Source organism: Harpia harpyja, chromosome 11 (assembly GCF_026419915.1).
Source record: "Harpia harpyja isolate bHarHar1 chromosome 11, bHarHar1 primary haplotype, whole genome shotgun sequence".
NCBI lineage: Eukaryota > Metazoa > Chordata > Aves > Accipitriformes > Accipitridae > Harpia > Harpia harpyja.
In genome coordinates, this window is record NC_068950.1 from 44,784,787 (window position 1) to 44,806,152 (window position 21,366).

Sequence of the window (21,366 nt, forward strand, 5' to 3'; positions counted from 1 at the left end):
AGCCCAGGCTACGGACTTGTTCAACTTTAGTTTTGCATTAAGCAGCATTTAGGGATCTGCCCAGGATCCACATTTTTTTCATAAGGCGAGTATGGTGAGGAGGATGACTCCACACTTGTCTTTACTGGGGAGAGAGATCTCTCTGTATTTTGTAGGTAAGGACTAGACTCTTCCAGGGTTTTTCCGGTTGCAAGTCCTTTTGCCCTGCAAAGTCTTGGAGATGTCTACCAGGAACAAACAGGAAGGGAGAAGAACTCCCTGTTGTAACAACTCCGCGCCATATCCCATGCTACAGTGGATCTCCTGGGGGATGAAGTTCCACCACCTGCCTACCAGAAGCTGTCCCTGCCATACCCATTGCTCCTGTGCAGGCTTGCAGTTTGCCTTCCCCGGTGCGCAAGGCACCTGGTGCGTACCTGCCTTAGGTTTTATGTGCAACTGGTTATAACAGCAAAGGCTTCTCTTTTTTGATGTGTTTCTACCAGAATAATATTTTATTTCACGGTCGTTCCCTGCTGGAGGCAGGTAACCCCAAGGGTGCCGCAGGCTGGTGCCGTGCCAGAAGCCGGGGAGGCTGTGGGTGCTTTCTGGCCGGCTGCAGTGGACAGGGAGACGCTAACATCGAAGACCCCTCCCCATTTCACCGCTGAAACCAAACTAGTGAATGCCCACTTCAAGCAGTACAAAAATGTTGGTGGAGCAAAACTTTTCCGGGCCGGATTTCAGTCCCCACTCTGGAGATGGCGAGAGCGGGAGAGTCCGGGAGCCGGCCGGGCTGGCCCGTCCCCAGCGCATCAGCGATGGGGAGAGGTTATCTGCACCGAGGGACTAGCCACGTGGAACAGGGATGGAGAACTCACTGCCGGTACAAACCCTCCTGTGATCCTCTTCCAGCTCCTACTAAACGCTTTCCCTCGCTGATGCGGGGCAGGCGCTGGAAGAGCAAGGTGACGACCTTACACAGCACGGAGCAGGCGGGCTGTAAAGCCACCCCGCCAGCGAGGAAATCGTGTGCCATCGTCACGGCCTGCCCCAGCGAGCACAGCTCCGCGCGGGGCAGAGGCGGCCAGCGAACGGGACGCGCCAAGGCCCGTGGCCGCTGCCGAGATTTCTGCGGCGTTTGGAGACAAAGAGCGAAACCGCGCAAGCGGAGCAGCACCGGCCCTCGCCTGCTGCGACAACCGCTCTGCGGAACGCCAGGAGAAGCGGCAGAAAACCCAACGGCCCGTGGGTCCTTGCCATCGCTCCCGGCTAGCGCAGGAACACGACGGCAGGTCAGCTCACGGGGAGCGGAGCTCCGACACCCCCCGCCCTCGTCCCTTTCTCTCCCCCCTGGATGTTCCCGGTGATGGAGGACGGCCTCCACCCACGGCCACGACGCCTCCTGCAAGGTCCTCCCCGTCGCACCACGCTTTTCCAGCCTGCGGGCCCGCCACATCCCGATCCCGGTCCCCCGTGGGCGAACCCGTCGCTTTTCCCGCGCCGCTCCCCGGAGGCTGCGAGCCCCTCCCCGCTGCTCCCCCGACCCCCGCAACTTATCAAAAGTCAAGAAAATGGCTCCCGCCTCACGCAGAGGAAGGCGAGCGATGGCTTTTTAGCCTCCCCCCCCCGCTCCCCTCAGCGTGGGTACGCTCCGACCCGCCGGGCGCCCCGTCGGGGCTGCACCGCTCCGCGGCCCGCCCCCCTCCGCTCCCGCCCGGATCCCCTCCGCTCCGCCCCGCCCCTGCGCCGCCGCGGAGCGCAGCGCGGGCGCGCAGCGGGGACCCGCCCCACCGCCGCCGCCGCCGCCGCTCCCGCTCCCGCCGCCGCCTTCTTTGTGTCTGGGCGCCGCCCCGCGCACGGACGGAGGCGGGCCCTGCGCGGCGGGGCCGGCGGGCGGCGAGCCGCGGGCGCGGGCAGCCCTCGGCGTCGCCCCCCGCAGGCTCCGCGTTCGTTCCACCACCACCACCACCCCCCTCCCACAGCCACCGGACCGCGGTTCGGCCGCGGATGGACGCGCGCTCCCGCCTGCACTGTGAGTACCGCCGGGGCCGCGGCTGGGGGGGTGTGTGTGAGGGGGTTTTGTGTGTGTGTGAGGGGGTTTGAGGGGGTTTTATGGGTGTGAGGGGGTTTGAAGGGGGTTTTGTGTGTGTGTGTGAGGGGGTTTTGTGTGTGTGTGAGGGGGTTTTGTGTGTGTGTGAGGGGGTTTTGTGTGTGTGTGAGGGGGTTTGTGTGTGTGAGGGGGTTTGTGTGTGTGAGGGGGTTTGTGTGTGTGAGGGGGTTTTGTGTGTGTGAGGGGGTTTGAGGGGGTTTTGTGTGGGGGGGGTTGTGTGTGTGAGGGGGTTTGAGGGTGTTTTGTGTGTGTGTAAGGGGATTTTGTGTGCGTGAGGGGGTTTTGTGTGTGTGTGTGTGTGAGGGGGTTTGAGGGGGTTTTGTGTGTGTGTGTGAGGGGGTTTCGTGTGCGTGTGTGAGGGGGTTTGAGGGGGTTTCGTGTGCGTGTGTGAGGGGGTTTGAGGGGGTTTCGTGTGTGTGTGTGAGGTGGGGGGGTGCGCGCCCGCGGGGTGACAGCGGCTCCCCCGCGCAGGGCTGCCGCCGCCGCCCCCGGTGCGGGATGCTGCCGCGGGGTGTCCCCGGGATCGGGTCGGGTTACGGGTCCGCGGCCGCGGAGCCTCCGCCGAGGACAAAGGAGCGGCCGGGGGAGCGGCGGGGCAGCGCGGCCCGGCGGCGGGGCTCCCCTCGGTGTGCAGCCCTCGGGCGCGGACCGCGCTGGCTGCCGCCCCCCGTCCCCCCCCCCGTCCCTCCGCCCCGGCTCCCCGCAGGGCTCCCGCACCGAAACGCCGTTTCTGTGGTTATTTTCGCGGTCGTTCCCTTCAACCTGCCTGAAACGAGGCATCGGGCTTGGCAGGGCTCCTGGAAAATTCTGCGCCCTTTCCAGTTTCGGTACCTTCCTCCCGAAGGACCGGCGCCTCGGGGAGACGTGGCGAGATGCAGCAGTGCCGGGAAAACGCTGCCTTTCCAGAACCCCCCGGCTTCTCACCATCCCATGTGGCTTAGGTGCTGTCATCCCTCTGCTAACACAACCCGGCTTTTAAGTCTTGGCCGCTTTGGAGAAGGCTAGCCCGTGCTGGAAGTCGGTTGCCCGGGGTTGGGGGAACCTCAGGGCAGTGGGGGTGATGAGCTCATACCTGCTCCCCCCGGGGAATTCGGAAGAACCTCCCCGACGCCTGGGCAGAGAGCTGGGCCGCAGGCGCGGGGTCTCGGGGCCTGCGGCTGCCCCGGCCCCATCTCCAGTGGCGGCATCTCCGTCTCCCTGCCGAGGGCAGGGGGGGACCGCGTGTGCCGGGGGGGGCTGAGGAAACGGCCGGGTTTGCTCGTTATTTCTGTGAGGCTGGGCCGGGGAAGGGTCGTGTCCGTGAGAAGGCGCTGTTGAAAGTTCTTTGGTTTTGGGGAAATAAAAACGGTCTGTATCCTGGATATTTTTGGTATGCCTATCCCTCCAATTAAGCCCCTTCATTTTACTTTGGTACATCTGTGGTTTTCAGCGAAAAACTCTGGCCACATGCCGTTCTTGGTTTTAACCTCAGGTGTTCAGAGTAATTATAACCCTTAGGAACAGATGAAATATGGAGCGTTTTCCTCATCGTTACCTGACAAGAGAAGTGACTTAATCTGGTGGGTTTTGCCATTACGCATCTGCTCGCTCAGAGACTCGGCAGAGGATGTATGCTTGCCATGGCAACCTCCACATCGCATATTACAGCTACTTTTTTGGAAGTAGCAAGACTTGTTAAAGAAATAGGAACGGCTGATTTCAGAAGCTACGTAATTATAAATAAATTGTGCATCTTGGAAAACATGACCTCTTTTTCGAGCATATTAATGTTGCTTCAGTTCATAGGTATGGGGATGGAAAGGGAAACAGCCTCCTGAGGAGGTCACGTATTTTTCTTTTCATGCAACTGCAGTGAAGGAAGGTTTCGTCATTTTTCAAACAGTATTAATTACTGTAATTTATTTCAAAACTGTATTAATTTCGTGATCTTAGAATCAAATACCTTGATGTGCCGTGTCAGCTTGATGTCCGTGTGAACTTTAACATTTGCCAGTATTTGATGTGTAAAACTTTTTCTTTGATAAAACAGTATTTTTAAATTTTTCTTTTAATTATCTCACACAGGAGGAGCTTTTCGGTGTGTTTCTGTTATACAAATAATATGAAATACTTAAAAAAAAAAAATGGTTTTACATTAAACCAATTTTTGCGGTTGCCGAAGTAACAGCAACCATCACTAATTGCCTGCTGTACACTGGATGCTTAATAAGTAGGGAGCAGCAGTTTGGAAGCAAACACTGCTCGCTGCGGAGAGCCTGGCTGGAGGCGGCCGCTCGGACGCGGCGTGACCGGTGCTTGCTACGCTTGTGGGAGTCCATCGAAAGGAGGAGTGGTGCATGGGCGTGAGCAAATTCTTCACTCCTTGGTCCCACAGGAATTTATAAACGCTTCTTATTCATTACAAATTCATTAAAGTCGTAGTTGCTTACAAAACGGGATTTTAAAAGGAAGGTTATCCATTATCTCTGGAATATTTCAAGACGGCAGCGCGCGCGCGCGCACGCGCTGTTAAAGCCACAAAACTTCAGATTAATGAAGAATTAATAGCCCCCGAGGTATTTGCATCTGTACAAAGCTTCGGCTGTGTGCACTGGTCTTAAAGCAGAGAAGCCAAGTGATGCAAAACACGGCAGAGCATTGAACTTCATCGTAGACCCAGAAAACGGGGATTAACCCACATCCGAACGTGGCCAGCAGATGCTCCCGAGGGAGAGCAGGCTGCAGCTGCCTGGTGGCAGCCCCAGAGCCCCCCCGAGCCCCGCGCCCACCGAGCCACCCCCGGGCTCCGCACCGGCCCCTGCACCCGGCCGCCGCGGTGCCGCTGGGTCCTCCGGCAAACGCTGGGAGCTGCTGCCCAGGAGGGGCAGCTGTTCAGTGCCTGGGGTCAGGGAGAGGAGCGGGGGACCTATGTGCTGCAAAGGTTTCCCAGTGCTTCCGAAAGGGTGAATTTTAGCCTACTAGACATTCAGCTAATACAACCCCTACCCTGACCTGCTGGAGGGTGATGTGTGAGTGGTGACTCCAGCCCTGGAGCTGCGCAGAAGGCCCCGGCTGTGGTCCTGGGTGGCAGGGCTTGGACTGGTGACCCGAGAGTCAGACCTTCTGTAAGCGGGTGTAGGAGGAAATGCTTCCCTTGAAATAAGGGTGTGCAAATCCGTTGGCCCCATCACAGGCACTTTGAAAATCCACTGGTCCACCAGACCAGTGTCTGAAAGCCTGCCCCGATTACCCTGTCAAGTGTGGTGTAGAAAACTGTCCCAGAAATAGTCAGTGCTACTTTGTAATCTAAATTAATGATCTCGGTAGATCTAGGCTGAGCACAGACCAAGCACCTGAATGTTGTATTAAGCCCTATTTAAAGATTTGTAAGAGCCACCATGTGTCTTTGGTTTTCATCTCAGCTCTCTCTAATTTTAGCGTGGTTTCTGTAGGCTTTAATTTGCCGGCACGGCAGATTGCATCAAATCCTAGGACAAGTCTTTCAGAACTGTTCGCTTTTTGTCAGATTTCTTTTTTTCTGGGAATGCAGCAATTTGTTGATGGCAGAGAAATCCTACGTGTTTTACCGTGCATCTTCACTGGGCAGATACACACTTTTTAGTGTGACCCGCTTAGAAGTTACAGAAAAGTCGAAGGTGGAGAGATGTAATGGTCAGGAGGAAGAACGCATGGAAGGAGCTGTGAATTGGGCTGGGTGCAACTTCATGGAAGAGGTCTGACAGCCCAGAGGAGAGGCTGCCCCTGGCAGTTCTGTAGCTAAGTGCAAAATTAGGGAAGTAAAGGAGCATAAAATCCGTACAGCTCGAGAGGTGCTCTGGTGAGGTGGAGCAAGTAAGATGTTAATGGATCAAGTTACGGTGAATAAAGAAGGAAAGGAAGGCATAAGCTCAGGAAGGCTGTTCTTTTTTATTATAAGGAGGAGAACAGTCTTCATCCTTTAGTTCACTCATATCCAGAGTGAAGGAATATATAGCTACAGGAGTTTAAGCTTATTGGAGGAAAATGCTTCACCCCCCGCCCCCCCCCCCCCCCCCCCCCCCCAATATTTTGCTGGGGGGAAAGGAAATGAAAGTGAGAGCTGGTGGTGCAAAGAAAATCTGAGGAGAGCAAGTTTAACCTTTTATAAGTGTAGGCGACAGTGGGCAGAAAAAATCTGAGTCTGTCTCGATTGGGTGCAGGACAGCAATACCGTTTATTCAGATCCAGTAATCAAGATGTGTGAAACGGTGGGTGGGACTCCTGTGGGTCTGCGCTTGCTGTGCAAGTTCCCTGGATGGGAAACAAACACTTGGCTTTATGTCATGTAAATTGTCAGTCACTACTGTTTTTTCAATGATGCGCTTAAGATGTAAAGACATACTTGTGAAATCTTTGATGCTTAGTTTATCACTGAAGTTTGATGCTTGGAAGATATGACACGGACTATAAATAGAGCAATCAATAGAGCAATCTTCCAGGTATAAAATATGTACTTAAAGAGCATTTTGATAAACAGAAATCCATGTGAGCTCAGAAGTTCATGTCGTGTGACATCGCGAGCGGCGGAGCGGAGCAGAGCGTGCCCGCCTGCTCACCGACGGTAGGAGTCGGCGGGCTGTGGGCACTGACCTCGAGTCACGTAGCTGATGCTCCGTTCCCCAGAGAGTGCTGCTCTGAAGTGGAGAATCGAGTGGAATTTAAAGCTTTGGTTGACTTGGATTGTTTTTCCGCTGCTGATTTTAAAATACTGCTTTGTTGTTGTCCTTCTTTTTTTTTTTTTTTTTTTTTTTTTTTTTTTTGTACTTTTAAAATTTTTACTGCAATTGACGTAGGGAAGATTGTGGAAGGAAGCTGAGGGCGTGCCAGGAGAAAGATGGCATGCCAGCAACTGCTCTGAGAGGAACCCACTGTCATAATGGATTTACACCTTACTCGTCTCATGTCAGGAGTGACGTGAGAGGCCGTCATCAGTGCTGTCCTTCCTTTCTGCAACATGCATTATTTCATCGGTGGTAGGTGTTGGGTCTTGGCTGTGGTCGGAGGTGAACGAGCCCCGGTGGGAGCCGAGCTGTGAGGCTGAGGAAGCGCTGTAAGAAGATGAGAGGAGTTGTCAGCGGAGAGGCCCTGGTGCCTTCGGTGGCCGAGGAGCGGAGCTGTGGCTGGCAGGTCCTGCTGGCAGAGCACGGGGTGGCAGGGCCAGGAGCTCCGTCTCCAGCTCTTCCCAGGTCAAACCCCACCAATCCCTCCCACCGTCTGCTTCTCTTGCATCACTTTGTTCTCAAATACATTAAAAAGCCTCCATTCAAGTGCCGTATGTTCTGTTTTCAACACCGCCTTCCCGCCTTCTCTTCGCCGTTGCTGTTCTCAGTGTTTGACCATTGAAGAGTCTTTTGGGCAGAGGCTCTTCAGCCCTGGTAGATGCTTTGTGAGATGTTCATGGTCCTCATTACTCTGGACAAAAGGGCAGTTTGGAGCACCACCCTGACAAGAGGGAAACGTGGGGATGGTTCCGGAGTGATGCCTGGAGGCCGGGCAAGCTGGCGGTGAAATGGATGGGGCTGGGGAGGGGAATGCGTCACCCCAGCGGGAAGGGGCCTCTCGGTACCTGGTGGGCAGCTTCACTTCATAATTAGCGTAAAATCTGCTAAAGGTGTTGTTTGAGTGGTGTCGAAATCTCCTTGTACCTTGTGTTTAATTTTGCCTCGGGTATTTGATACACTGATCAAACCGTATGGTGCATGTGTTAGGCGGTTCCACCTCTAGGCATACTGAAGCTTTCGCTGTTGTTACAATAAAAATTCTTAAATTTTAAAGCCTGAGTTCTAAATTGGTAGCTTTCAGCAGTTCTCTAATTATGTGAGACATTTTTTGTACTTAACAAATGGTTCTTATTCTTGCCAGCACTTCAGCCCGGTGTTCTAGGACTGTGGGTGTCAGGGAACAGAACATATTTCTGTGTCTGTGAATATGATCCCACACGTTGTCTTAAGTGGGAAAATGTTCACAGCCCTTATATGGCGAGGGATTTTTTCCTAAATCCATCAGTGCTTTCTCCTGCAGTAATAACGCAGTTTTATCTTCCTGGTGCTTTGTAGGCTGGATATTGATTATGAACCAGAAATATGAAATGGTCTTTATTTTTTCCTGGCAAAAATATCCTGCAGTGTAACCTGCTCTGTCTTGCAAACCATTCAGAAATTGTTTCCAGAAATGGCTGATGGTTTTCAACAGCTCATCAGTGTATAGATGCCAGACTAATAGGTAAATACCTGAGAGCAGCAAGGGTGCAAGGATTTATTTTTATCTGGCACTGTGCATCTCTTCTTCATCTTTGCCATGAGTTTACATGCTCCTCCTCGTGTTCAGCCATTTCAATAGCAGAGTTGCAGTCTCTTACAGCCAAGTGCTGTAGAAGAAGCTAAGATTTCTGCGTGTCACGGCACAGCGACATATTGCACAGCGATGTGCCATGCTTTCCAGTCGTGTGCCAGAAGGTATCTTGCCATGTTATGCAGTGAGATTTGTGAAATACATGAGTTACCAGAGCACCTCATGATGTTCTGAATGAACATTGGTGAGAGGCTGGTTACAAATTCATGAACATGTGAAATAAAGGGCGAAGAGTTCTTTAGGGCGATGGAAGAGCAGAATGACCCGCAAATGGATTTTGCTGAGAAATACTCATTTTTGCATTAGGTATTTCTGCCCAGTGGTATAACACCCCCAAATCCTTTTGGTTTGTAACAGGAAGGCTTTGTAATGCTCGTGGTTACATGCAGGAGGAGGAGTTGTGAGGCTTTGTCCATGATGGATGTCCATGGGAAGGCCAGAGGTTGAGGATGGATGTGCTACAGCTGGAGCCCGATGGATGTTTTGGTGCAAGACCTGTGTGGTCACCCAATGCGGAGGGCAGTCACCTGATGTAAAGGGCACCCAGCTAGTGTGGACGGGAGAGGGGGAAGAGTAATGACATGAGCATGGATGCTGTTACCCGTGGGTAAGCAATGTCATCTTGTGAGCTTTCATGACCGCCCATGTTTTGAGGGGCTATGTGTGTTGGTCCCCTCCTACATAGGCACGTGGCAAGAAGGGAAGGAGATGCCTACTGGAGGAGTGGGGATCTGTCGGGATCCATGGGGATCTGCAGGGCTCCGTGGGGAGAGGCAGGTGCTGGGAAGCAGCTGGAGGTGCAGCCTGAACAGGAGGATCCAGGATCCTCTTGGACTCCCTGCGTTGATGGTCACGTTCCGCATTTCCTTGGTGGTTCTTGGGTACCTTCTTCCTTTTTTCATCCGTGCTTTGTCCTGTGACAGATAAGAAAGTATTGCTTCGCAGGCTTGTCTTGTAGAATGACCTGCACCTCTGCATCCTTGTAGGATAGCACGGGGCGCCTGCGGTGACTTGTGTCATAGGACTGGAGGGTCTACCGGATCCCACCTCCTGCTCGGTGGGAAGGACGTCTTTATGTCTGATGCACAGCACCGGGTTGTACCTGCCTCTGGTGCCCGAGGGAGCCGCGTTGTGTCACCTGCGTGGGAGCACGTCGTCCCCTCTGGGGTCTGAGCATAGCAGAGATGCTACTGTCGAATCATAGATACATTCGTTGTCTCATGAATTAAGAAAATGTTGTAATCCTGTATATGAGCAGGAAGATTAATCATTATAGTACAGAAATTTAGTTATGACCGGTATTAATAACATTCTAAGGTTTAATAATTTTCTTGAAGGTTCTACAGCTGAGCAAAACCTATTTATTTACACAGGTGACTTTTAATTTTTAAGGTAGGGTTTAAGTATGAAAACAAATTGGATCAGAAATGCTGTGAAAGTCTCTGTGATTTTTAGTATCTTCTTGGAGTGACAGTTAAGTAGAACCATCTCTTGCTTTCTGAAAGGAAGAAGCTGTGGGAGTTTTGAGACAAAATGTAACATTTTTTGAACAGTATTTTTTACCAAATACTTAACAGAATAACAGTTTATGTGAGAAATGCTAGAACATACATATATTCTATTTGTAGCCATATATTGATATGGTCTATATAACAATGTGGTTCGTGGTTTATGAATGTCACCTAGAACAGAGGATTTGACTCAGAACTATCTCCAGGACAAAGGCAATCCTCATGGACTGTCATGGACTTGGACCCCGCTAGGGACTTCTGCCTGATGTGCCATTTTGGGGAACACCAGTCCTCATGAAATTTGAGAACAAACCTCAGTTAACATGTATGTATTTGTAGGAATTTTTCTTAGTGCCATAAAATACGTTTTTCTTTATTTGTTGTTCCATGGTTGCAGATGCTGCAGTATTTTTCTAAGGTTTTTTTCCTTGTAAAGCCACATTTCAGGATTCCTGCAGGAGTATCTGTGAAAGAGGCCATGCTATAAAATGAACACTGACATACTTGCCTCTGCTAGCACATCAGCTTTCAAATCTGTGCACAGAAACTCCTTTAAAGTAAGTCTTTCTCTGCACTTTCCAAGGCTAACCAGTGCCTGTGTCTTCATTCTGCCAGGGAAAGGCACTCTTTTTAATGGGATGTCATTAACACTCTGCTGCTGAGTGATTATTTCCATTTATAATAGCAACGATATGTTAACTTCGACAAGTTAAAAATTAAGATCCTGGAACTGCCAGTCAGAGTGCAAGGGCTGCTGGCATTCTTTAATCATCACTGCTATTTTTGTGTGGACAGATTTAGCATAAATAGGTGTGATGCAAAGTGTCATACCATATTTAGTGCTTGTCCAAGACATCTTGGTTTTGGAATGGTGCTCTTTGTATAAAATTAATCAAGAAAGTCAATCTGTATCCATGGGGAGGGGTGGGGAAAACCAAACAAACAAAAACTAGTTGTATAATTTGCTTCCCTCCTCAGTTTTTCTTTAATTTAGCTGACTTTGTGTGAAATACAACAAAGAAAATAGTTTCCAATACAGTTAAGTGATGACCCTGCTTGTGAGGTGTATGTTTTGTGCAGTAACTTAAAGGGCTGCTTAATTTGTGGCACATGGAGCTAAATGGGATTACATTGGTTGTCGTTGGGTTTGGCTCTGGTCCAGAGCTGTCTTTAGAAACATTGAGGTCTACATCCCTTATTCAGAATACAGTATTTTAAGAACACTCCCAAGGTTGCTTTATTCCCTTATACAGTGGTGTTTTGGTGTTTTGGTTTGTTGTTGTTTTTTCCACCTTTCGATATTGCATATTGCCTCTTAGCAGAAAGACTCTTCTGTGGTCATCTTCGTTCTCCGCTCCGATGCCCCCACCAGCCCCTCTACCTGCTCAGGTACTACCTTACCCCGGGAAATGGAATTAGGACAAGAATAAGGAGGCGGGAGACTGGTATTTCTCAGGACTTGCATCTCTTCTATGCAGCTCCTGCAATTGGGATATTATCTGCAAATTTGGTTAAAGCAGAAAAAAACTCATCAGTGTTGGCTGTCAGATTAGCCTGAGATTAGATAAATCTTAATTACTTCTGGTAGATTTGATTCTGAGTAGTCACACTAAACTCATTATAATAAGTTAGGGGGTCACCTAGGGAGAAACTGAGGTAGGATTAATGTACTGTGTTATCAGAAATTATTCTCTGATACCGGGTTTATTTGGAGCTCTCGTTTTTGCACTGGAGATGATGACGAGCTGCTCCCGATCCATGTTCTCTATGCCACCCAGGATTTGGGAGATATCTATCACGTTTCCCCAACTCATCTCTTTTATAAACTGACCTACTTAGTGACTCTTCACAGAGAAGTCTATACCTTTGCCCATCCTTTTCATCCTATTTTGAGCATTTTCCATATCTAGTGTGTCCTTCCTTTTTATTTCAATGAGGGGGCCATTTTTTAATAGCTTTAGAATAGCTCTGGGAAACATTAAGGCAAAAGAAATTGTGTCCTTTCTGAAATACTTTGCATTTTTCTAGTCCATTAGTCTGAATGCACTGACTTTGGCAGCAAGGGGTGAACAGCATGAAGAAACATAACCAGTATTAACAGAAATATAAGATTAACAGAATATGATGAGTTTGTTCTTCTTAATAAATGCTTACCTACAATACAATACCCTTTAGGAGGAATGTTCATAGTTGACAAGAAAGAAAAAAGAGCGATCATTATCTTTCTAATGAAGTGATAAGTCTGAATATGAAATCATCTACAGAAGCTACCTCTTAGCCTCTATCCATCCTCTTTCTTGATCTACTTTACAATAGATAACTTGGCTCCTCCTTTCTTTGGGGTTAAAAAAAAGCACTTTAGTGTTGAGTACAAAAGCCATTATCGGCCCTTGTCTCTCACACGTAATTTGTGTGTGCGTGTGTATAAACGTATATGTGTGTGTATATATATATAAATACAGATTTATGTGAATACATGCATAAACATTTGAATTCACACTGATCGTAGAGATTGCTCCATTCTCACAATAGTAGAGGACCTGGAAACTTTCAGTAAGTGAAATGCAAACCATTAAGGAGTTTTATGGCTTTTCAAAACCTTCAGCATGTGGTGGTGCCAGGGCTTCGTTTTTACCTCCTGTGGCTTCTCAGTTCTGTCTGAAGGATATGTAGTGGAATAATTTGTGCTGGAAAAGGTTAAACTGGAAACGGGGTGAGCAGAGCATGTTTTAGGTGATACGTGTGTTTGTTTAGGAAGTGTCACGATACTCACACGTATTTGGCAGGAGGCAATGAGTGAAAGCAGGGACTCCATGAAGCAGCACGAAAGCAAACGGCAAAATAAAGAAATCTTGGAGCTGAATTGTTTTCTCCTTCAAGTCTGAAGAGCATTGGTGTTCCCTGTTATATTATTGCAGAAAAAAAGGGCAAACTGCTTGCACGTGGGCCTTCTTGGGGCTGCCTTCAGCAGGCAGTGCCCTCAGACTCCCCGTGAAAGGGGGAGGTCGCACCTAAATCCTGCGTGTCCTAATGACCTCGTTGAGTCATGTTTTCATAGCAGCTTTGTTGCCATTTCAGGATTTTTTTAATAAGCAGCTTGATTTTTCCTGTAAGCCCTTAGCGCGCAGAGGCTGCCGTAGGGACCCGTACTGTTCCCACCGTTCCTGGAGGGCAGCAGCCGGCTGACAGCCCCGGGCAGCTCTTGCTCAGGCTCCCATCCCACATGCCGCTGCCGCAGCAGAAACCTGCGGCAGACCCCAGCTCAGGCAAGCTGCGCATTGATCAACGGCATACTCTGACAGCGGTGCTTTTATTCCTCAGCTCTGCCATACTGGCCCATTCACCTTGAAACGGTGATCAGCACTGACCGCTGAAAGCTTTCCTAGAGACGAAAGGGAGATGGCTGTCCCCCTCGGCTTGCCTTTGCATGCAGAGCGCAGGGCTGGATGTTCAGGGCAGTGCCCGCAGAGCTGCAGTGGCTGGTCCCGCAGGTGGGAACTCCGAGTCCGACTGGGACGCTCCGTTGTGCGGAGGTACCGACCTCGTGTCTTAGGGGTGAGCTTTGTGAAGACCGAAGGACAAAGCTGTTCCCTGTGGAAGAGCTGCAAAGGTGGATGCTGGCTCTTCGGAAAGCTGCTTAGGGGTAGGTTTTTTTTCTTTTTCAAGTTTACCCAGAATTTCTGAAACATCTACATAAAGAAGTAGATCTTTTCAGGCACACAAGGATTTTTCCAGACCTGCTCTGTTCTTCTTCAGTCTCATGAAAAACCTTGCACATTTGCCAGACTTTGGGTCCTGAACTGAATTTTTCCAGTTTATAATTGCTTCCCTGATAAATATTTTCTTCTTTAGACTGTTATGACTAGAGGGGGAAAACCACAATTCTCTGCCTAGGATAGTAACTTTTGATGGTCTTCCATTTTGAAATGTTCTGACCCTTTTGGAAGAAGGGCACACTGTGGTTGGGTGTGGGGTGGCCAGTCTTTCAGCGGGGAGCTTTTTTCACACCCTCCTGAGAATCCAGGTGGATTTGACCAACATGCCAGCCTTTGGAAGAGCACACCCCATCCTGTAGTGGGGAATGCCCTCGGCTTTCGGGAGCCACGTCACCCTGAGTGTCTGGGATGCTCAGCATGTAGCTGCTCAGTGTCCCAGCGGGGAGAATAAACATTTTTGGGCAGGGGAGCAAGGACTGGCGCAGCAGCTCCAAGAGGAGGGTCTGCAGCAGCTGTGTGATACTCTGTGTAGAAACACAGCGAGTCATATGGAGAGTCCTCCCGGCTTCTGAGGCTTTAACTAGTGTTCAGGAAGTAAAACTGTTCTTTGAACAAGGATGAGAAAACAAAGATAAGAATAGCTGTCCATAAAGTGTCATCCCTATATACACTGATAGGGCTGTTCTGTGAAAAAATTAGTGTGAGACTGTGTGGTTAAAGGTGATGTCATGAAAATGCACAGCAAAACTGCCTTAATGCCAAAGGAGCATTCATGCTGTCCTGCTGTAAAGCTTGACTTGCCATTCTGATCCTGTAACACAGACTTTTCACGTAGAAATGTAGAATGTTAGTATTATTTTTTCAGATAGAGCATCTGTTGCTATCTCCGAAAAACACATATTGCAGTTCTGTAATGCATTTAATTCTTCATATATTTCATTTTAGTCATGTAGCCCTTAGTTTTAAACTACCAGTTGAGCATTAATGGGCAAACTTTTTTTTCTACTTTTATTGTGATTTCATTTCAACGAACTGTGCTCCAAAACACAGAGAAAAATTGAAAACCTTCCCCCCCCCCCCCCCCCGCCTTGGAAGACACCCTCTGCATTAATTCCTGACCATTGAGGACTACATATTTATAGCTGAGAGCAGAGATCAGCCAAAACCTTGCAGTGAGACCTGAGCGCAGGCATTGCATGCCACACCGCAGGTCTGTGGAGCACATTGCACAAGTGAAGTAACAGGCTCTTGCCAAGCAATAGTAGAAGGGACCAGCTACAAACTCCTTTACCATTCCACGTTAAAGACCCTGGTGCAAAAGGCTTTTTGAGATTAACTGCATACAAAAGAGAGGTGACCTGCCCATGGTTTTTCAGGAAGTAAAGCAGACTTCTGTTTGCTGCTGTGGTGAGGGTGTTGCAGTAACATGCTGCATTTCACTGCTTGAACCAGAGAGGAACAGAAAGGGTACTTGGAAGCTGTACGGTGGAAAACGCTATTAATATTAAGGCATTTTCTCTTGTTTTCAACTGTGAACTGTAATTTACTGTGATTATTTGTTTCCTAATAAATTGTGTGTAGCTCATCTCAACATCAAAACACATTAAGCTTTTTGCTCAGATGTCTGTTAAGCAGGCTAATTTAATTCATCTTTGGAAAGGAGTTTATGACTAGATGCATGAGATTTGACTCCGAGATATCACGCACCTTGTTCTTTCTATCTGGATCTAGTCAAAAGGTCAAATTCTGCTCCTTTATATCCTCATAATTTAATTGAAGTCAAGAGAGCTCCATAGGTATAAATGAAAGTACACTCATTAAATACCAGTGCAGTATGGGAGGGTACTGAATTTCAAGAAAAGGTGGTAGCACATGAATGAAGTGGCTGCTAGTCTATTGAGAAAGCCATCCGCTGATGTTTGTCTTACAAAAGCTTCTAACATTTCAGCTGGAGCGGCTACTATTTAGCTAATGGAATTAAAATAGGGATTTCAAATTTAAATAGAAATGAAATACAGGCTAGTGACTACTGACACCATTTAACTGCAGATATAACATTATTAATTAGTGAGTGAAAGAAGCTTATTAGCAAGCTACATCATGACATTGTTCTGGAGATGATTGTTCTGTTATTAAAATTACTTTGAAAGGAAAGATAGTCCACAGCTAAACGTAATTTAAGGTTGTTCTCCCACATTTTGTCTCTCTACTTTTCTGCTCTTTTTGCTTATCTTTTCAAATTGTGGTGGGACAAATTCTGCTTTGGTATCTTATCATTGTAAGTTGGTGCCAGTGTTCAGCTCTGCACAGGAGGCTGTGGCTGCCGCTTTGCCCAGCTTACCGTGTCAAACCCTCAATCCTCACATCACCTCTCCTTTGCTAGCCAAACCAGAGCTTTTTTGCATTTTTTTACTCCTTTGAGAAGATCTTCTTGTGTGTTTTGTGTGGATATGCAATCTTGCCCATTTAGCATCATAGAATCACAGAATTGTTCAGGTTGGAGAAGACCTTTCGGATCATCAACTCCAACCATTAACCTAGCACTGCCAAGCCCACCACTAACCCATGTCCCTAAGCACCACATCTACGCATCTTTTAAATACCTCCAGGGATGGTGACTCAGCCCCTTCCCTGGACAGTCTTCTCCAGTGCTTGACAACCCTTTTGGTGAGAAATTTTTTCCCAATATCCAATGTAAACCTCCCCTGGCGCAACTCAAGGCCATTTCCTCTCATCCTACCACTTGTTACTTGGGAGAAGAGACCAACCCTCACCTCACTACAACCTCCTTCCAGGTAGTTGTAGAGAGCGATAAGGTCTCCCTCCCCTCAGCCTCCTTTTCTCCAGACGTAACAAGCCCAGTTCCCTCAGCCGCTCCTCATGAGACTTGCTCTCTAGACCCTTCACCAGCTTCGTTGCCCTTCTCTGGATGCGCTCCAGCACCTCCATGTCTGTCTTGTGGTGAGGGGCCCAAAACTGAACACAGTATTCAAGGCGCAGCCTCACCAGTGCTGAGTACAGGGGGACGATCCCGGCCCTAGTCCTTCTGGCCACAAGACTTCTGATACAGGCCAGGATGCCGTTGGCCTTCTTGGCTACCTAGGTACACTGCCGGCTCATATTCATTATTTTACTCTTCATTTTATGTATACTGTGTTACATTATGACTTTATGGTACGAGTATGCAGGGACGAGTGAGCTGATGGGGTGCGCTGGCCTTCGTGGCTGCACCAGTTTAAAACCCCACCTGAGAATTGCTGGTTTGGAAAATCATCATCGCTGCGGGTATCGCTGGGAGTGGAGTGGGAGCCCCACAAGGGTCCAGCAGACCCCAGGCAAGTACGTCGGTGTGAGATGAGGCACTCAGCTCACGTACCGTGGTCAAAACCACCCCTGTTTTTGCCTGCGTTGCCCCTGCTCTAGCCCAGCAGCATTCAAGGACTCATTTTGGAAGGTTTAACACCCACCCTACAAAAATATCCTGTGTCAGTATCTGTGTTGCGTTCTTCTCAGGGAACAAAATAGAGCTGAAGGGTGCTGTGCTGCATCCTCACAGCTTCTCCTACACACACTAACGGCAGCCAAGCAGGGACAGAATGAGACAGTAACCTCGGTGGTTACATGGTAAAATAATTTATAAACACCAATCCTTAAAAAAAAAACATGCCAAGAAAGAAATCCAGGTCTTTTACAATATCAGTAATGATTTTGTAATTGATTTCCTGGCGCAAAATTTTTAATTTTATGATATTTCAGTGTCTTATATATTTGTGAGGTATTTGTCAACAAGATGAGCCCAAGCCAGATTTATTCCTAGGAGTTCTAAGAGTCCTGTAACAATGTATATTTAATGAAGCGCAAGGGATATAAAGCAACTTCAGCCATGGTTTATACTACACAACATTAATGGAATTATATCAGGGGCTCAGTTAAGTTGCTGAAATGTCACCTACAGACTCTGTATTGTAAGGGCATATTGTTGTATATATCTTATTTTTATATTTTGTACTGAACATTGCTGGAGTCATTGGATCTAGGAACTGCTGTGCCTCTCCTTTACCTTTCTCTTTCACTAGCGCAGATCCAATTATTTCTTTGGACTTACCACATAATTGCAGCTGTGTAACTCACGATGAAAGGGGGTGTATGGGAACCTGTAGTGAGCACAAAGCAATGTGCCGGTAGCCCATGAGTTGCATAGAATGAGGAGCCTGCTCTGCTTTCCTTGACGTTAACGTAAAACAGGAGTCGCTCACTCAACGTGGTGCAGAAAGCGGAACTGAATTCTCTGCTTTCACATGTATTAAGCGGTTGAGGATTCACGTCTTAGGAGCAGACCTCGGGGTCAAACTCCCAGGATTAGCCAGAGGTTCAGCTCTGAGGAGCACCAGAAAAGGACCTGCAGGTCCAGATGTTTTATAGCCCGTCCTTTATTAGCTTGAGCAAACTTGGCATCTCACCTATGGTTTCAAGAGCGGAATGCAAATCTCAGACATTCAGGCTATTATGCAGGCACACGAATGACCCAGCAATACAGGACAGACAGCGGTCCTGTATGATTTAATTTGAACTCATGTCTGTAGCAGTGCCTGTAACATACAGGCAGTGGAATAAATACTGTGCCACAAACCATTGTAAAGCTTTGAAAATCAAGAGCCATTTAAGGCATTGAGATGTGCTATATGAAGAATGTGTAGGTGACTTTCTAATCACTGATTCTCCTGTCAAGTTTTTATTAGCTGTGTGCAGTATGCTAATACAAGAGAAAGAATGTCTTCCATTTTGTTATTCTGTTTTTCTGGGCTTCTTGTTTTTATTTTTGCAAGTGCGTATGATGTGTCAGTTCTTGAAGGTTGTAAAAGAACTCCAAAATAGCTTAATTCTTTTTCTAAAACCATTGAGGAAAAGATAGGAAATTATGAGTCACTTCATGCTTTCAGAATCACGAACACAAACTGGATCCTGATCCGAAGGTTCCCTGAGATCATTAAAACTTACATTAACTTGCATGAGATATGAATCAGGCTGCCAAAACTTATGTGTTCAGCACAGCTTTATCAGAGGTTTTATTCTGCACAGAGCTAAATACAGTTTTTTAACAAGCTGATATTTGTACTTGAAATAGTGCATAGTGTAATGAAAGTATAAAAATACTGGTAAGAGATCATTCTGAGATGCCTTTCACTGTTTCAAAAAATATTCTGCACAGTGTCATGCCCTGATAATATTTCATTTTATGCTGCAAAATTTTCTTTGGAAGCACCAGTTAGAACAGATCAGTGAGATTAAATCAAGTGCCTATTACAGGAAAATCCAGTCTGGTTTGCAAGTTGCGTGTGGTGAAAGGGAAGGTTGTGTTTTCTTAAGCAGATGTCAACTAGATTATATTGATCTTCAGCAAAAATGACAGTAAAAGGGGAAAAAAAAAACCAAAAACCAAACCCCCGAGTGCACTTGTTCTGGAGAGGCAAGGAAACCAGGGGCAGATGACTGAAGAGGCAGGCCAGCTCTGCTGCTGGGATGGAGCTCCCTGGCAAGCATCCCTTCAGGTGGGAAGACTCTGCACCCATGGTGCTTGCAAAGAGTTTCCGTACCATTCAAGTTACGTCAAGTACTCACCCACTGTCTTTGTGTTAGGTTTGCATAGATTAGCTTGTTTGTTGGCGCTTACTGGTATAGAACAGTTCTAAAAGCTTCGTCATTGGATTTTTTTGGTGGGGTCTTTAAATAGCAAGAGGAGTCATTTTATGCACCAAATACAGAGTTGTGTTATTTGCAAGCACTGACTAGAACTGATCAAAATAGAGTCACAGGCCAATTAAATGTAGATAGTAAAATGTCCTCAAGCACCGTCCCATAGCACATTGATTCTCACTTTTGAGTGCTGCTTCAAAGACAAGTTTACTTGACTGCTGGCTGCTATTTAGCATGCAGGCTTGCTAGTTTTTGTTGGCGTATCTAGATTTTTATAGAAGAAAACATACTGGCTGAGATCTTTAGGTACATTAAAATAAAGATGTTTTCAGCTATCATCTTAAACTACAAAGGGCTTTGTGGCAAGGTTAAACATTTTTGTCAGAAGTGGCATTAATAGGGTCGATCCATAATATGTCTGTTCCATAATATATCCATTAATATGGGGTGGGCTGGAGGACACCATTTTGTCCCTGTTTTTTGTTGATGTTCTATGAATGTCAGCTTGGCCTTTCCCATTCTCTTTGCAGAATATGGTTGGCAAAGGTGTGTTGGGGAGGTTGGGAGAAAAGCCAGACGGAGGCAGGCCTCATCCGTATGGCAGATACACTGGGATCTAGCTAATAGTGCTGTAGGGCTGCATTTGGTTTTACTGCAATGAGTCTGTAGCAGGTTGGCATCAGTAATAATTGACTGGCACTGCTGTGTCAGGTAAAACTGCGAAAAAGTGCATTATAATTGCTTGTAACCTGAAGTACTTACTTTTGGTGAGTATCTTCCATGGTGCGTCTGAAGAGGAATTTGTTTTCTTTCAGTAAATTCAATTTTTTATTGGTTTTTTATTATTATTGTGAGAGTGAAAAGCATTTTAACTGTATCTCTTGCTAAAAAATAGCGGCAAAAGCCTCTGAAATGTATTGGTAAGGACCTTAGCTTTAATAAACTAGCTCCAGTGGTCTTGCTTTAGCTATGCTCAGTCTCACAGCCAGTGTCACAGTTCCTGTCTCTGAAACTCCAAGTCTATGTAACAAGTGGGGTTTTTGTGACTTTTGAAAGGAAAAATCTAAAATAAAATTAAATTAAAAAAACCTGAAAACAATTAACATTTTCTAGCCAAACAAAAATAACATTAGTTATTGTTAGCACTGTGTACTCTTAAGTAGATTCTTAGAGTATGACCCACAGTGAGCTATGGAATGAGGCGTAATAGTTTTGTAATACCCTGGAACAATGACATTGCCTTACCTACCTAAAGAGCAAAAGAGGTCCTTGCTAAATCTGCCATTATGAACAAATGTCTTAAAACGCATGTAAAAGTTAAAAGATCTTAATTTTAGACAGGTAGATGTTCATATAAGTTAGTAATGATCTCATAATTTTATTGTAGGGCATCCTTAGAAGCTGAAAATTAAAAGCAGCCATTTACATAGAAATACTTGGATTAGACACTGTCCATAAGAATCAGGATTCAGCTGTGATATCTGCCCTTGTTTTTGACTAGTCTCAGGCTATAAGACCATGCCTGGAAAACAGGCATCTACTCAACTGCATGCCTTAACATGCTGTGTCCTAGCAGTTGTCGCTCTTCCCTTTGTGACAAATGTTGGTCCTCTGTGTGAGATGGCAAATGTTTATGGCTTGGTGGCCATAAGACGGTCTGTATAAGGTGACCTGTCTCCTTCTTTTGATTTCCCTTTTAATACTAATTATAAGCCAGATTGTTCACTGATTATTTGAGCCAGGCACCTCTTCAGGCATAATAACAGCTCAGGCCCAACCAAGGTTCATGCTGCTCTAATTTGCAGCTTCATTTCACCTGGGACCGTGCCTAGATCAGTCCCAGTCAGGTTCCTGGAGCAGTGGAGACTTATGGATGAGACAATACGTAACTTCTGAAAATGATTAAATAACGGTGGCATCTCTAGGCCAAGAAAGCAAGCATTGTGATGTGATCATTCATCTTTACCATTTGCCAGTCTTTGAT

At 47.2% G+C, this 21,366-nt stretch overlaps 1 protein-coding gene across 6 annotated transcripts in view; it reads left to right on the forward strand.

The window, feature by feature from the left end:
* The first annotated feature begins 1,815 nt into the window (after nucleotides 1-1,815).
* Nucleotides 1,816-21,366, forward strand: part of LRRC7 (leucine rich repeat containing 7) — a 178,057-nt gene continuing 158,506 nt past the window's right edge. For 3 of the 6 annotated variants that reach the window (XM_052800645.1, XM_052800646.1, XM_052800647.1), the window contains exon 1: nucleotides 1,818-2,014. In XM_052800645.1, coding sequence (XP_052656605.1) covers nucleotides 1,990-2,014 — 25 coding nt within the window. In that variant the 5' untranslated portion in view covers nucleotides 1,818-1,989. Of the gene's footprint in view, nucleotides 2,015-21,366 lie in introns of all 6 variants that reach the window. The other 3 variants (XM_052800651.1, XM_052800648.1, XM_052800650.1) reach the window with 2 other exon arrangements.